The sequence below is a fragment of the Paroedura picta genome, chromosome 7 (assembly GCF_049243985.1).
Source record: "Paroedura picta isolate Pp20150507F chromosome 7, Ppicta_v3.0, whole genome shotgun sequence".
Classification (NCBI taxonomy): domain Eukaryota; kingdom Metazoa; phylum Chordata; class Lepidosauria; order Squamata; family Gekkonidae; genus Paroedura; species Paroedura picta.
Genome location: NC_135375.1, coordinates 30,115,309 through 30,132,431, shown reverse-complemented (window position 1 = coordinate 30,132,431; position 17,123 = coordinate 30,115,309). Strand labels below are relative to the sequence as shown.

Here is a 17,123-nt window from a genome sequence, read left to right as displayed (position 1 = left end):
GTACGGCAAAAGGATCTACCATCCAGAAATCTAGCACTATTAATAACTCTATGTTTATCAAAGAAAAATTTGGTAAGAATCACATTCACAAACCAGCTGAGCCAAAGTAGACTGATAAATCAGGGTAAGTCAAGATTCTTTGGCTTACCTGACCTGTACTGAAAGAGTTTCAGCTCTGTCAATCACATGTATAGACAGTTCTTCTGTATAAGAACACAAGATCAAGACCTTTCAAGAAATGGTCAAAAATTTCTTATCGGAACAATGTATGCAAGTAAATGGTTTCAGGACTGAATCAATACAAGTAGCATTTTACAATGTATCTTATATGCAGTCTGCCCCATTCTGAATCTATTTTTATATTTATACTTGGCCTTTCCTTAATAGCCAAAGATGGCTTACATAATAACCATAAAATATCATCATAAAATGCACCACCGTAAAAAATAGAAATTTCAACATATCACATTCCCAAGAACATACAAAAAGAGCTGTTCAAACACAAGACCTACTGGTTGACACCCAAGAATTATGCAGAAAACAGTCTATACCCTCCCATCAAGTCTAACAAAACATATGATTTGGAATGCCCTCCTGCAATCTGCAGTTCTTTCTGAAGAATAGGGGCAACTATAGAAAAAATCAACTCTGACACAACCAAAAAAATCTAAAGGATCTCTTCTGAAAATCTAGGAAATTCACAGAACAAAATTCTGCCACCTTCCCAGTGTAGCTCCATGCTGTGGAAAAACCATAAAAGCCTAAGTAAGGAGCTGAGGGAAGAAGAAAGGAGAGAACTGGCAGAAATGGACTCCCTCACTCCTGCACTTCTGCTTAACTGCTACACCAGGAGGTCCCTTCCAACCCTGTCAATCATTTACATGTACATGGGAGTGGTCACTGATCCCTCTTTTTCCTGTGGCAGACCTCCAAGTTCCCCTTCACAGTTCACGGGAATCCTCCCTCCTCCTAAGAGCAACTTTTCGGGCACAGAACTATATTTGTTACCTCAAGCTCCTTGGAGTAAGTTTGGGATGAATATAGAAAAGTGAGCTGAGATGATGACAGCTTTTAGAAGGAAGGCAATAATTTTTCTCGTTGACAGATAATGCTCCCCCCCAAAAGCCGTGAAAAATATTCAAATATATGTGATATAAAACTTGAGACCTGTTAAGAGAATTTCCTTTGCAATACTAGTGATTTTCAGAATGTGATGGAATATGTTAAGACAGTATATGTTCAAATGTCTTCATTCCTTTATCAAAATGAACACCGCCGGCAGAGGAAAGAGAATGAGGCAGTACTAGGACACAATGAGAAACGTCCAACGCTTATTTTATTCAAGCATTAATTCTCTTCCAGAGTTCTAAGTGTACCCAAATGTGACCCTTCTTACAAATCCTCAAAAAAATACACCATGCCAGACCACTCATCCAGGTGGTCCAGTGTAGACTACTCTGAATGGCACAGCTCTTCAGCATTTTGGGTAAAAGGGTTTATTGACACTTCTGTCCACTGTCCTTTTATCTGGAGTTGCTAGGGTCTGAATCTGCAGTCTTCTGCATCAGTGTTGTCCTATACTCTAAAATCAGGCTGTTCCCATAAAAATGGATGCACATGCATATTCTACAGAGTGCACTGATGTGTAGATTTCAAAACCAACTTTGACCCTGCTAGAGCTATGGTACTCATTTCATGGCTTACATAGTCACAATCAACCAAAAGAGCAGAGACTATCATTGGTTCTGCACATATATCCCTACCAAACACACACATCCAGTAATATTATTAAATATACTATTATGACAAAATACATTTTATTTATTTATTTATATTTTTATTTATATACTGCCACTCACGACTGGCCGTCTCATGGCGGTTTACAACAACATTTAAAACTGCAATATTTTCACAGCAACAACCAAAATTAATATGAGAGGAAGAGCCAGAGATGTCATATGTGACGGCCATGAAGTGAATAGGGATCTTCTCATGGCAGAGCCCTAGTTCAGTCAATCTGGGAGAAGTCCTGTCTGGTTTTCTTAAATGTGGAGAGGAGGGCAGGAAGACTTTTCTAGGAATGTCTACAGTTGCCTATGGCTTGGAGAAAAGCAAAGTCCTGTTCCTTCAACTGAGATTAAATGGAATGTTAAATTCTGCCATACAATGAAATGCATAATCACATGTGAAACCTCTATTAAAAGGGCAGGATATCTTTCTCCAGGCCTGTTAGCAACCCAACAAATGTCTAGAACACTAAAGCACAGGAAGAACACAATACATTTGGAAGCAGCTTACAAATATGGACTGTGACCCAGCTGAGGAAAGGAAGACTGAAAAAGCAAGCTGTTGATTAATGCAAGAATAACATTAGGAACATGTTGTGTGGGGAAAACCTGAGAGAAACAGTTAATCAATTTTCTAACCTGGAAGTGTGAAATTTTTAAAAGGCTGCATAATTTTTACCAAGTAATAGGTTTACAGAGGTACATTCTTGTACAGCACTCTATATTGAAGGCTGTATGTTCATATTACTATTGAACATTCAGTGTAGTACTACACCCAATGACTAGGAATAAAAGTCTAGCTCATTCTTGTACGGCTTTAACTGCAGCTGCCTAAATAGCAAGTAAACCTTTTGAAATGTGAAGATAATATTTTATCACCTGGTGATATCTCCAAGCTTAACAGCTGTTGCAGTTTATTGAGAAGCTGGAAACTCAACTAGGAGTTTCCTCTTTCTAATACTACTATACTCAAGAAGAAAAGGGGGTGCAAAATAGCAGTGTAAAACTGTTCAAAACCAACAAATGGCACAGGGGAGGTTTTTTTCTTCCTAAGTCTAAATCTTTAAGATACACATTCCCCACAGACTGATTGGAAATGAAAAGTAAACCGCCAGTTGACCCATCCACTAATGCTTCAATGAAAATGTTGGCAGCAGAAACAACAGACATTAGGATGCTGGTGAGTCAGAGTACTCTGGGAAAACTACAGAACATAAAACAAGAGGAAGAAAAAATTGCAGGTGGTTTTAGAAAATGTCTTACGTTGAAGGGTTTTAGGTATTGTAGAGGGTTGCTGGGCATTCTGTTGTTATCAGTTTCAGAATTCTGAACCACAGAGGTTGCTGCTGAAACATTTCCTGAGTAGAAGACAAAGTGAGCGTATTCTGGCTGGGGATGTGGGATTAAATTAACCTTGAGAAGTGGGGGGGGGGGGGGGAATGCCAAACCATTGGTGCTTCTAATCCTCTATCACATTGTATTTCATGGATTTCTTAACTATAATCTCCTTTTTCCCCTACCTTAATTGGAGCCATACTGTGAAATGCACAAAATATAGAGTGGAACTCAGAAAATGCTATTCTTAATTTTCTGATAATTTCTGCCCACCACCATCCCCATTATTTTTTTTTTATTTCACTTCTGTTCAAGCCCTCTTTAATCATCAGTGGGTAATATTTAATAAAAGATTGGGGGGGGGTGCGGTTCTTTTGCAGTTGCTGGCATCAACCAGGGAGGGTTTTTTAAAAGTATTCCTGTAACTTAATTTGGGATCTCATCAACTCCCCACAGCAGATCGGTATAATAATGGCAAGTTACCCAGAATAAAAAAGCAGCAAATGTTGCTATTTGCAATGAAAAACACTTCCAGAAAGCCTCTCTTTCAGCAGCCTTAAGTGAAATCAGCATGGCTTTGCACATTTTCAAACAGCAGAGGAGTTGCAGATGGATTGTTGTCCCTTTTGCTGGACCTGACAAGGAATGACTGCAAATCCCATACACAGAGATCTATGGATACCATACACGAATACAGCTGATTATTATTATTAGATTTATTTCCCACTGCTCTCAGCAAGCCGTCTCGCAGCGGGTTACTATGAGGAGAGATATTCAACCATTATACCAAATCTTTAAAAGTTGACTCACATAAAGAGCCTCTTCCAGATAGTACATAATGTGCAATGGGGGTGGGGTGGGGGTGGCGATGTTGCAACAAAAAAAGGAGTTGACAAATGGAATCTTCCTTTTGAATGTATACTTATCTTAATTTGAGGCAATTGTCTGTTTATTAAATCCTTAATAATTAGTGCAGGGGTATACCAAAAGTAACTCAACCCATCTAGACGCTCTTTAACCCACAACTTTAGGCAACCCCCTGAAAATAGAGAAAGGGGGACAGAATCTTCCTACATATCCACACACCAAGATATTTTGTTATATCAGTGACTTAAGATCATTTTTGGATGACCAGTCCAGAATAGAATCTCCCACTAAAGAATCCTACTGCTCTGTGCCATGACCTTTAGCTCTACATATCAAATAATTTCTATTCTTACCCCTTTCTTGAAACAGTCACATGATTAGATATCTAACTTGCTTTGGAAAAAAAACCCTACTGCTTTCATCACACATGAAGCAATGTCAGGAAGCAATTTTTTGCTTGGTTGTTTTAGGAAACTGGGAATAATTACTTTTAAATGCTTTTAATGGGAGTGTGCAACAGCTCAAAATTCCAATTAAAGTACTCCCACAAGAGACTTTGGCCTCTATTATTTACCACAACAGTGGCAATTTAGGGCTCATGGGTATGGCATGCAAGCAAACCTGCAACACCAACTATATAACCCTCCCGAGGAATGACCACTACAGAATAAAATAATTTTAAAAAATATATCGCTGTACTCTAAATAATAATTTTCTGCTGCAATTATTTCAATAATTCCTGCATTCTTTACAAACAGGGCAGCCCATCTAAGTGTGAAGAAGAATCGGTTCTTATATGCCACTTTTCTCTACCCAAAGGAGCCTCAAAGCAGCTTACAATCCCCTTCCCTTTCCTCTCCCCACAACAGACACCCTGTGAGGTAAGTGAAGCTGAGAGAGCTCTTGACAAGACTGCTCAGTCAGAACAGCTTTATCAGTGCTGTGGCAAGCACAAAGTCACCCAGCCGGCTGCAGGTGGAGGAGCAAGGAATCAAAACCAGCTCACCAGATTAGAAGTCAGTGCTCCTAACCACTACACCAAGCTCGCTCTCACTAGCAAAAGTTGAGTTTCTCAGTGTTATAGGGAGTACAATGAAAGGATGCAGTTAAAGGCAGAAATAGCCACACACAGATATGCACTTTCTGCTCATGCATGAGAGGAAGGGACTGTAAGCTGTTGTGGCATGTTTTATCTTTATCTATCTTTCATAATAAAATGTATTTCTAAAGTTTTAATGATACCGTCCATCATGATGATTAATGCCATCAAAACTATGTAATTGGAAGCATTCACTTTGACTTTTAGCATAATTGCTTAACTATCATCATCATTTATCCAGTGATGTACTAGAAGATTCAAACACCATGTCAGTGTTTTTGCACCCAGGTACTTTTGCAGGTTTAACTGGTCTCTTAGGGTACCATGTCCAGTTTTGGGCTCCACAACTGAAGGATGTATACCAGCGGTTCTCAACTGCCACAACACCGCGACTCCAACTGCGGCGGCGGTGGCAGTGGCGGCACATGCATGTGCCGGCGCATAACAATCTGAAGCCGGCCAGTGCCATGGCTCCACTGCCACCGGCCACTGCCGCATGCTACTGCCGCTCCCAGAGGCCACCAACCTGACGACCCCGCAGAAGGGGCCAGGCGACCCCATTTGGGGTCGGGACCCCAAGGGTGAGAACCACTGATGTTGACAAACTGAAGCGCATCCAGAGGGGGGCAATGAAAATGGTGAGGGGTTTGGAGACCAAGATGTATGAGGAAGAATTGAGGGAGCTTAGTAAGTTTAGCCTGGAGAGAAGACAACCAAGCCCCTCTATTCTAATACTACAACTCAGAGGCACCCGATGAAATTGTTAGGAAATAGGTTCAGGACTGAAAAAAGGAAATACTTCTACTCAACTGGATTCAAGTCCAATAGCACCTTGCAGGATAATAAGATTTTCGAGGTATACTCTTTCAATAGTTATGGCTCACTATGTCAGGTACTTTATTCAACTAGTAATTAAATGGAAATTTACTGCTGGTGGAGGTCATGATGGCCAAAAGAACAGACATCCTTAAAAGAGTGCTAGACGAATTAATTGGAGGAGAGAACCACTAGCCATGGTGACTGAAAAAAGCCTCCATCTACAGAGGCAGCACACCAATGAAATCCAACACTGGTATGCAACAGCAGAGGAAAGTCTCAGCTTCTATGCCCTCTAGTGCAACACACTGGCCATTGAGTGAAACACTATGTTGGATTAGAGCAGGGATTCCCAACCAGGGGTCCAAGGACCCCTGGGAGTCCACAGGAGCTCCAGAGGAGGTATGTGGCCTTTCCACTCCTGCCTTAGTGGACTCAACCACAAGTTAGGGAATTGGCTGCTTCCATTGTTCCCCCTCCCAAGCATGAGTTCTCTTGTAGTTTCTGTGCCTAGGAGGGAAAGAACCTGCATGCCTATTCCCCCCTTTAACTGCCTCCTGTCTCTCCTCCCTCAGTCCTCCTCGAGCCTGTCTGTTAATGCAGGGAGTGATGTCACCTCCGAGGGAGGTGTGGCCAGCTGATATAACTTCCGTGACTCCCCAAAGTCTGAAAAATTATTCAGGGGCTCCTCCATGGTCAAAAGGTTGAAAAACTCTGGATTAGAGGGACCAGTGGTCTATTCTAGCAACTTCTTCTTATGTTCACTGATTCCAACAAGACCTGTGATTATATGTGTGGTGGACTATGACCAGAAGTTCAATATATACCTGCATTCTACTTTGCCACAAACTGCCCTATTCCTAAACATTTTGCAGGAAAATATTCTCTCTTAGGGAACTGCTACTTACTGAACTGACTGTAAGTGTCTCCAAAGAGGATCCACAGAAGCAAAAGAAATTGTTGCTAATAGTGTTTGTTCTTACTTCCCCAGTCTTAAAACTACGAAAATCCATCAACATAAGGCAGCCTTTCTCAACATTTTTACCATTGAGAAACCAACATTCTTCAGGCCTCAAGAAACCATAAAAGCAGCACAATCATGCAGAATGTGGTTGGGAAGCATACCTGTATACATACCCAACCAGGGCCCCTCCCTTTCCCACCCCCTTCAGGCCCATCATTGGCTATTTTGAGTGGGGGGGGAGGTCAACATGACCATATATAGTCATATGACCTAATAAATGTTTAGCATATATATTTAAAAAATTAGCTCTCAGCCATTCAGGAAACCCTTCCAGGCCTGGTTGATAAAGACTGGTTGAGAAAGCCTGACATAAGACAACACTATAACTCTTAGAGCATGCAAAACTGCAAGGTCCATGAAAAATCACCTGGGATAATTTTTCTAGTGCCCTACCAACAATTTTCTGGAACAGGGAGGAGAAAAAGGAAATGGCAGAAGTCCAGTAGAAGTTAAAAGTGAGAGAATTAAGATGATTTTCCCATTCCCACCTCCATCACAGCTCTGAACGGTACATCATACAATTATGTGAAGTATGCTGGAGAAAAATACACAGGACTCCTCCATACAGCACATACAGAGGCAACAGCATGTGTGTGTGTGTGTGGGGGGGGGGTTGTCTGCAGGTGCAGCTATGCAGTGGTGATCTCATCCTGGCCCATTTAATGAACAAAACTTTGCTGACCTAGCAAAATCACATCGCACAGCACTAGGAGCACAGCTACAACCACAGCGACTATGATCCCTCATCCTTCTATGCAATAGTCCAAATGCTGCTAAGGAACAAGAAGATGCTTTCCTGTCTCAGAGGTGATAAATGGTCCCCCTTTCCCAGCATTACTGTTACACACCCATCTCTACTATGCTTTTCACCCCTTCAGAGTAACACTACTGAACTTTTTTCCTAGATCCATGTGAAAAACAGGATTATATACCAGGTGACAGATACCACCTGCAATTTCGGATGGCTCTGCTTTAAACTATAGTGTACAGCTTTGTGCACTGTAATCGTAATAATGTCTTAGCTTTTGCACATCTATAATCTGAGCTGAACGGTCCAGTTCAGCAGAGCTTAAAGTCTGAGACCTATTTCCTGCGTTAGCCTCAGATCATGGCATGTGAAATGAAAAGAGAATGTTCCTGAGCACATGCATCTTCCCATGTCACTGAAGTAGGAATGGTAAGGCTCCTAAGTATGTTTTCCAGAGTACCTCCAGTCTTGACATACCTCCTTTTATAAACAAATCACTCACTGACCAAAGCAAGGGTTGGGGTATGTTGGCACTCTCAGAAATATCCTCTGCTCTTTTACTTGACACCAGCATTTGTGCAGAAGTTCATTGTTCAAAGCACTGCACATATGTTATCATAGCAATCCTTACAGTACCCCTGTAAAGTAGGCCAGTATCATCTCCATATTTCAAATAACAGAGGCATATCTAAGGCTGCCAACTGAGTTTGTGGCAGACATGAGGTTCAAACAGCCAACCTCCCAGGCCACAGCACAATCCCTCTTTGACTTATCAGCTATCTTACAGCTGAGGGGGGAAAAAACTAGAAGTGATTTGAAGAGATGAAGAAGAAAAATGCTGCATTCATTTAGAAAAAGGCCAGTACACAGAAGGCATTCAAGACATGCAGCTAGTTTGCCTGTGCAGTTACCTTCCTGCGTGATTTATTATATAAACCTTTGCAACTGCCCATCACTTATACTGCTAATTAGCTCTCACGATTGTTCTCAAAGTCTCTTTTGTATTTCTTAGAACATTGTGAGAGAGGCTCCCCTCCTTTCCACCCACAACTCTTACCCAGCGGTCCTTGAGAAAAATCAAAGAAAATGGCCCCCCAAGCACTGGTTAGAGCACTAATCCAAATACTGATTAGTGCAGAAGAGGAAAGGAATTTATTTGTGGTATTATTTGCAGCAGATCTCTCACTGACTCCCCGATATTTCACCCAACTTTTTCACCAAGCTTGAGCAGAGGCTACTTTAAATGAAACGCTGATGGTATTAAGAGTTGTGCCTTGCTAGGAACTCGTAGAAATAAACTTCCTCACTTGGATCCTACAACTCTGCTGAATCTGTCCACACAACTGTCTTAGTTCTTCTGGAACTTGGCAAGGTAAGCCTAAAATGAGGGAAGGCTAGCTAAGGAAGTAAATCCCTGACAATTCATTACTTATGAAAACAAGAAGCATGTTTTTAAGATGCTCGCCTGAAAGACATTACTGAGCATCTTAAACTCCATGCGGGTAGTAAACAAATTTAGTTTTTTTCACTACTTACCTGGGATAAGTTTTCAAAAGGATGGATTTTAGCCTCCTTTTTGCAGGTGCAATTAGTACCTGTATATTTTGATACATAAAATGAACAGCCAAGGTAAATTACATCTGTTCCAATTCTGCTTGCACCTCAAATATAACTTTCAGATTTACAGAAAGGTAGGTGTACATTTTACAGTTTAAAACTGTACCTGCAAAAGGGAAATGGCTTTTTAAAAATAGATATTTCTTACTGAATTTGGTTTGTGTGATCTGCTGTATTTCTTCTTTCTAAAGAAAAATAACAGCTGGACAGGAGTAGGTTACTTTAGCTGAGATACAGCCTAGTTAAAAGGTTAGCGAACCACGTACCACTTTTGTTAAATAATTTTGACATGGGGCTCATATTATCTCAAAACCTATTTCCACACTTCTCAGGACATCGCTTCACATGCCTCAGCTCAGAACAACAAGTTCATGCTGACAAGGAGAGTTCAATAATTCTCTGAAGCCCTACCTACATTACAAACTGCACATCCATTTTCTACCAATTTAAGTGGCATGGGCTTCACCCAAACAATCCTGGGAATCACAACTAAGTCAAGCTGCAGGTTCCTGTCAGAGTTGCTTACTGCCTCCTCGGAGAACTGCTTAAAACCAGAAGTCCTGGGAGAATATTAAAGCAATTCAGAAATCGGAAGTACCAGGCATCAGGCAAATGATGCCCAAACATACTTGTGATGTGAGAAGATTGCTGCTGGTCCTTTCCCCACTTTAGCACTCACACGTTCAGTTGTACGAGATAAGGCCATGAGTCCTGGTTTTCACATGTACTGCCTTGAACATATACACTAATAAAGTGTCCAGCAAGTTAAGCGGTGATGTAAACATTAGGAAATATAGACGCCCCCCCAAAAGTACAGTAATTTTGCATCATCTTTGTTAAGGACTGGCACAGAACTTCAGAAATCCAGAAGCTTGTATGTTACAGAAGCTGAGCTTGATGAAGCAGAAGAAATCTCCTACCCAGAAATTGCTGCTAGCTTTTGGTGTGCCTGACAGGCAATCTCGCATCCTTTGGTTCGAGTCCTGTGCATTTCAGCACGTAGAGATGGACAAGTGACTGATACGTCCCCAATGGAAATGACCAATTCACGGTATAGAGCCACCTGTGTATTGAAATCCTGGACAAGCTGGGAGGAAAAGAAAGATTGTTTAGCAATTTGATCTACTTCACTGCACTACAAAATAAGGGAGGTCTTTCTAATATTGCTCTTCCAACAGGCCTACAACCCTTGAATTCTGAAAAGGACAAGGATCAAGCCCAGTATTGTCAAAAACAGTAAAGTATGCTGGGAGAGATGCCCTTTGTTCAACACCCCCCCTGTGTTCTTTTCCACTAAGGAGGGGGGAAATCCCACAAGCTCTAACTCTTTGAAAGTACGCATAAATAACAGCTTTCTACTCCCGGAAGCTAGGGATTATTTTATCACGAAAGACGATAAGGTTTCCAGAAATAGTTTCTTCCTTTTCCCTCCACTGATCTGCAATTTGCTACCCATCTAGGGAATGGAATGTGCCATTCATCTCTGCAGTGGAGATTTGGCTAATTTGTTTTGCAATTGTTATTCCCCTTGCCTCAAATACCGTTTCCCCTATACCCAAGAATCTGGTCTTGCTAGCCAAGAAGGTATGGGGGGGGGGGAGGAGGAAGAACCTTCTCTTCAGTAAGCAATTTGGCCTGTGTAAAATAAAATGACTGGGTAACAGATAAACCCTCCTCAGCTGAAATACGTGGCAGCAACAGCTCACTTGACTACCCATCTGTATATTTCTTGAAAATTCAATAAAAGCAAGGTGCCATCAAGATTATTATAATATATATATATATATTGTTCAACTTTACTACTGAGCTTGATTTATTCTGTAGAAACAATTAATGTGGGATACAGGAAAATTTTAGTGGCTTACTTAGAAATGTCCACTTGAGGAAAAATTAACAGTAAAGATTTCACAAAATTTACCGAGTACTTAAATACTGTAAAACAGACAAACTGCATCCCTTCTAAGTATACTGGATCATAACACCTCATTGCCTTAAATCTTAGAGTTATATTTTGCCACACAGTTATATTTTGCCAGTATTTAGGCCGTAATCCTAAATACGTGTATCAAAACAGTTTTTGTTGCTACAGTACAAACCATAGTTACTGTTGGCACGTGATGGAGATTCAGCATTTATTGTCTATTTAATTTTGGGTGCAAATTACAAGAAATTAATGCAGAATGGCAGTATCTACTGAACATATTCAGGCCTACAGGCATAACTCTATGAAAATACTGAAAGGGGAAATGAGCTTTCCAGGGAAGGCTCATTTTTCATCTGTCAAAACCGTTTGGCCTAAACTCTAAACAGAGAGGGGAAAGGTTTATTTGATAGAAAAAGCGAGCCAGAATTTGGCAATATACATCCACAGAGGTGCTTTTGTGAAGATTGAAGGATGCTATTAGAACCTCATAAAACACACCTCTCATTTAGGAAAGAAGTTTAGATCCCAGCACTATTTCTGGGGGGAAAGTTTGAAAATGCAAATATCAAAACCTGCTATGATTTAAATGCAAAGGATATGGAAAAGGAGGTGCACTACTTTCTACTGCTTCTTACCTCTAAGTCCAGATATCTTTGAAAGACTTTTCAAACAGAGATTAAAGATTTCAGAAGAATTTAGCACCAGTTCCCAGCAGTTGGCACCAAACAGGATCATAAAAACTATGTGCCAATCATGTGATTTTAAGCATAACTGGATTCAATTAGCCTTTTGCTATCAACAATAAGGCCAGAAGAGCCAAGACAAATTTCATTTCTTAAGTACTTATACAGAATACATGTGTGGGAACTGTTCTGCTACTCAAAATTTCCCATACCTGTTCACATACATAAAGATACAGAGGTAATCAACGTAAGAATAATAAATCCAAATTCCAAAACTAACTTCTCTTCTTCTGAGGTTAACTGTTATCACTTAAGGAAAACTGAAAGCTCCATCTATTTATTTTCTAATTTATTCCAGAGGGTTTTTTTGTTGGGGGGCGGGCTATGTTTGTACAATCTACAATTATTGTTAACTACAAACAACAGAACGGGAAGTTTACAAAGTCTTTATGGGGCAAGCTAAAAACCAAGAGCTGGATTTTTTGCTACAGGAAGAGATTTGACACTGTATGGTTTAGCTATTTTTAAAACTAAGGTAAGTTTGGGTAAGAGGTGTTAACAATGCCTTATTTGTTTTGCAGGTTTGCCATAAGAGACAGACAATTATGGTGGCATCATCAAAACAATAACAATCCACAACAATAACACCTGCTATTATAAGGTGGGAATTCAGTTTGGCTTAAGCTTTGGAAACAAACAAATTCACTAGAATTCAGATTCTATAGTTAATTCATTTCTTATTCATCTTGTGACTTAAATGTAACAGGCTGAGCAAAACAAATGGGCCAGATTCCATTTGCATTTGGGGTGTTAGTACTGTTGTGGTACAATTCAAGAGTATTCCTCCTCGTTGTCCACCCCACCCCCAGCCCAGTTGTCTCAACTTCGACATGCTTGTTCTTTATAGAGGGTGTCTGGAGTTGAATTTTACCTGCACTTGGACAGTTACAGGTGTCGGGTCTGGATTTCTTAATCTAGATTCTTTTGCCCCGTGTAGGAGCCCAGTAGGTCGTTCTCTGTTTCGACGGTACTCCCTTGCTACAATCCATGTCCCCAAACCTATGTCCCCTTCCTGTGACATCATGATACACTTTTTTTTTCTTTTTGAAAATTCGGCCACGATCCCAAAATAGCAAGAGTCTTAGCATTTCCAAGAGCCTACTTCTCCTTGTTTCCCCCTTCGCCGGTCATACGCCGCCTGTCTTTAAGCCATTGAGACAGGAGCAAAAAAAGAAAGAAAAGAAAAAAAAAGGGTGTCAACTCAAAATGCGGACTGCAGTTTTAAAAATAGTGCAATTGCACGTGATCGGAATAGACAAGGCAAGGGGGGGAAAGCGAAAGAAGAAAGAGGAGTGGCCCCTACTGCAAACAACGCATTCAAATAACGGGGGGGGGGGGGGGGGGGGGAGAGACACCAGAAGCGCAGTCGCTGGTTACCCACCATCTTGCAGTCATCCAGGGCTCTCTGGGTCTTGTGGGCGCCCTCGGAGGTGCTGCCTCGGCGCTCAGCGTCCCTGCTGTGCGGCGGCGTTTTGCTGATCTGGAAGATCGAGCCCGTGGACCTGGGGCGCTTCTTGCGCCCATTCGGTGCAGAACTCATTCATACACATCCACCCAGCAGAAGCTGCTGCTGCTGCGCTCAGCCCGGGCGGGGCGGGCAAAGATGCCTTGCTTGTTGCGCGGCTCCCCCACCCCGCCAAACCCCGGCGGCGGCAGCGGCGGCGGCACCGCGTCGAGGAGCGCAAGGCGGGAGCCAGACTCCCTTCCCGCTCTCGCGCCCTGCCTCGCTCGCCTCCTCACCGACGCCCGGGCTGCTGGCGCTGCCGAGAGCGCGCCGCTTGCCGACGAGCCGAGGACGCGGCCGCCCTGCCTTGCAGCATCTCCCCGCCGCCTTGGGCTTCACGGCAGCCAGGCAGGGGCGAGCGGCGCGAGGCAACTTCTTCCCTTCAGCAGCCCCAGCACCATCGCAAGCCCCGCAGCCGGCAGCGCCTGGCCGGCCCGCCGAGCCGGCCCGCCTGTCTGCGCCTGTCGACCGCGCTTCCCGGGCGGGCGGGCGAAATCCGAGGGGGCTCTTGGCCGAGGCGAGCTTCCATTCAGGAGGGCGGGAGGGAGAGGCAGCCTCTTGTCCAGCCCTGGGGAGCCGCTCCTGCGTGCCCTCCGAGCACGCCGCCGCCGCAGCACAGAAAGGGAGCGGAGACGGGCGGGCGGGCGGGCGTGTGGGGCTCTCTTGCCGGCGCTGGCCACGCGCAGGCGCGCGCCCCGAGCTGGGGATTCGTTGCCCAGGGCGCTAATGGCTCGCCTCTGGTCGGGCGCCTGGAGGTGCTCTCCGACGGGAGCCCTGCGCGGGGAGGGGGCGGGCGCTGCAGGGAGCCCCTCCCAGAGGTGCTGCGCGCCTGGCAGGGAAGTTAGCACCCAAGCATCCTCCCAAAGCAGGGGCGACAGTCCTTCTGGATTCTCCCCCCGCCCCTGCACATTCTAAAAGGCAGCCAGTCAATCTGGGCCGGCTGTTTTGCAGAGCGCCCTCCCCTGAGGCCGAACCGTCTTCGAGGACTCTTCCTCACCCGCGATGGCACACTTTGTATACCTGTCGCAGAGGTCAGGCAATGCCATCCAGATCATGAGGAGCCGCCAGCCATGAGCAGGTGCTTTAAAGGGAGAGACAGGCAGCAGATTGGTCAAGGTTTACTCATGCAAAGGGAATCTGCTCACTCTTTGCAAGGAAGACTTACGTGCCAGGTTTTCTTCCCTGGCCTACTAATCCAAAAAAAGGATACCTAGAGAATGGGCAGCTGGACAGGCTGCTGGTTGGGGGTGGTTTTCAGCATATGGGCAACCCAGGTGAAAAATCACAATGACTCTCTTTCCAGCCTGCTTATGTGTACAGACCTTATGTGCATATGCTGTGGAATGATTCAGCACTGACAATACAGAAGGTTTCCAAAATGTAATTTAGTGGGACAGCAGATTCAGCTTTGCTTAGAGCAGAAGACTAAAATTCAGAACCACCCAAGGAAGATAACTAGCAACAGATTCAGAACTGATGTGAACTCAGTGGTAAGCATGAAGAATTCACCACCAAAAAACTGGGTGATGATGACAGCTCCAGTTGTTCTAGAAAATAGCAGGAAATCCACATCTATCCATGTCCAGGACGGTTAAATGGAACATTCATGGGCAGATGCAGACAAATGATAAAGGGAGGGTACTACTTCCATACCTTGCTTATGCCACCCAAGTGCCTCTGGTTGGATGGATATTTGATGAGGCTTAGTCCGATCCCGGCAGGCACTTCTTAAGTTTTTCTTGTGTTGGCACCCATGAAACAATATTGTTACTGTAAGTGAATTAGAAACATAGAATAATAGAGTTGGAAGAGACCTCATGGGTCATCTAGTCCAACCCCCTGCGCTATACGTGAAATATTTGTTTACAGTATTGTGGACTGTTTTGTTTTAACCAAAGGCCCAAATGGTTTCATCCTTTTCTTCCTGGCAGTAGGTACATAATGGTTATTATTGATGCCGAATCGACTATTTGGGACTGATCTTGTGGAGACCTACAGTAAAGGTAATGGTATCCCCTGTGTAAGCACCAAGTCATGTCTGACCCTTGGGGTGACGCCCTCTAGCGTTTTCATGGCAGACTCAATACGGGGTGGTTTGCCAGTGCCTTCCCCAGTCATTACCATTTACCCCCCCAACAAGCTGGGTACTCATTTTACCGACCTTGGAAGGATGGAAGGCTGAGTCAACCTTGAGCCGGCTGCTGGGATCGAACTCCCAGCCTCATGGGCAACGCTTTCAGACTGCATGTCTGCTACCTTACCACTCTGCGCCACAAGAGGCTCTAACCTACAGTAGTTGGAGGTATACTCATTTTTTATCCAAAATCAATTACAAAAGGAGACAGTTTGAAGTTCTGGAGTTTTGTGCTCTCAGAATCTGACAAAACACGACTTTGAGTTTCAGGGTAGAGTCTGGATGCAAATGGTACAAATAAAGAGAGATGGAAATGCGAGGATACATATGACCCTCCTGTATGATCTGAGGAATCTGTCCGTATTTGTCTGCTGGAAATGTTCCTCCGTCCAAAAAGAAAAGGTGGCAGTGTATGGATTGGACCCTTGCACTCTGTAAATGCACTACTGATGCCATAAGGCACTACTTATGGCACTACTGATGCCATACTGATGAGCCTCCGGGGAGGGCGGTATATAAGTATGATAAGTAAATAAATAAATAAATAAATAAATAAATAAATAAATAACTATGATTCATCATCAATGTTCTGTGCAGGTAAACATGTGAACAGCCATTGGACAAATCTTTACAGCTAAAAGCCTGCAGGGGGCACTGCGTGCCAGAGCCAGAAGCTTGTTCCACCAGATGCCACACGCTCCTATGCAACAGTACCCCTTTTACCTCAGTACCTCTTTTGCTGCTGAAGGAGAAGGTCCCAACCTATTGGTGAGAGAAACCTTGTATGGATTATTGAAGTTTGCTGGCTTCTAAATATCACCCATGGCTCCAAAGGCACTTTTCAAGAAGTGCCCCCAATGTGGAGTAAAGATGACTCAGACTGACTAACATGACCTTTGTTATGTCTGGGGAAAGGGCATAGTGTTTCTAAGGACTTTTAAAATGTAATGCCTGTAGTGCTTTAGCTAGAGGGAATAGAGCACTGAAACTTAAGGCAGCACTCTGGGTGAAAGCCCTTAAGCCCTCAGAGCCTTCATCCAAGTCATCTGCAGAGAGAGCTCCTAAGTCTGCGTCATAGGAATTAACGTATTTTGCTCTGCCTCCTGGATCAGTCTCTCAGCAGATATGATCTCAGTCTTGTTCCTGTAGGGCTCATCATGCTTCCTCTGAGCCTCCAGCAAAGAAGGCTAAAGGCAAAGAAAAAGCACAAATCGGCTCATCACTGACGCCCTGAGGAGAATCCTAGGACACCTTCTCCAGGTCTGAGATTTCTAGTGGAGATGGAGATACTGGCATACCACAGGACCAGTTTCCACTTGAGTCTGATCTGGAACAAGTGATCACAATTGCATGGGTTTAAGCCCAAACAACCTATGCAGTGGCTTTCAGAGGGTTATTTGGAGGATGAGGGGGGACAACTTTGTAAACCCCTGGGACACAAATCAGTATCATTGCCCTCATCTGGTGTCATCTTGCATAAACCTTGTTCTCCTCTTCCTGCAGTCAAAGGAGAAGAGGTGGCTAT

At 43.5% G+C, this 17,123-nt stretch overlaps 1 protein-coding gene across 4 annotated transcripts in view; it reads right to left on the bottom strand.

Moving 5' to 3' along the window:
* Window positions 1-14,295, bottom strand: part of RGS7BP (regulator of G protein signaling 7 binding protein) — a 61,478-nt gene extending 47,183 nt beyond the window's left edge. The window contains exons 1-3 of one of the 4 annotated variants that reach the window (XM_077347229.1): window positions 13,342-14,238; window positions 10,214-10,380; window positions 9,213-9,271 (exon numbers count right to left, since the gene is read on the bottom strand). In XM_077347229.1, coding sequence (XP_077203344.1) covers window positions 9,213-9,271; window positions 10,214-10,261 — 107 coding nt within the window. In that variant the 5' untranslated portion in view covers window positions 10,262-10,380; window positions 13,342-14,238. Of the gene's footprint in view, window positions 1-9,212; window positions 9,272-10,213; window positions 10,381-13,341 lie in introns of all 4 variants that reach the window. The other 3 variants (XM_077347230.1, XM_077347227.1, XM_077347228.1) reach the window with 3 other exon arrangements.
* Between the last annotated feature and the right edge of the window lie 2,828 nt (window positions 14,296-17,123).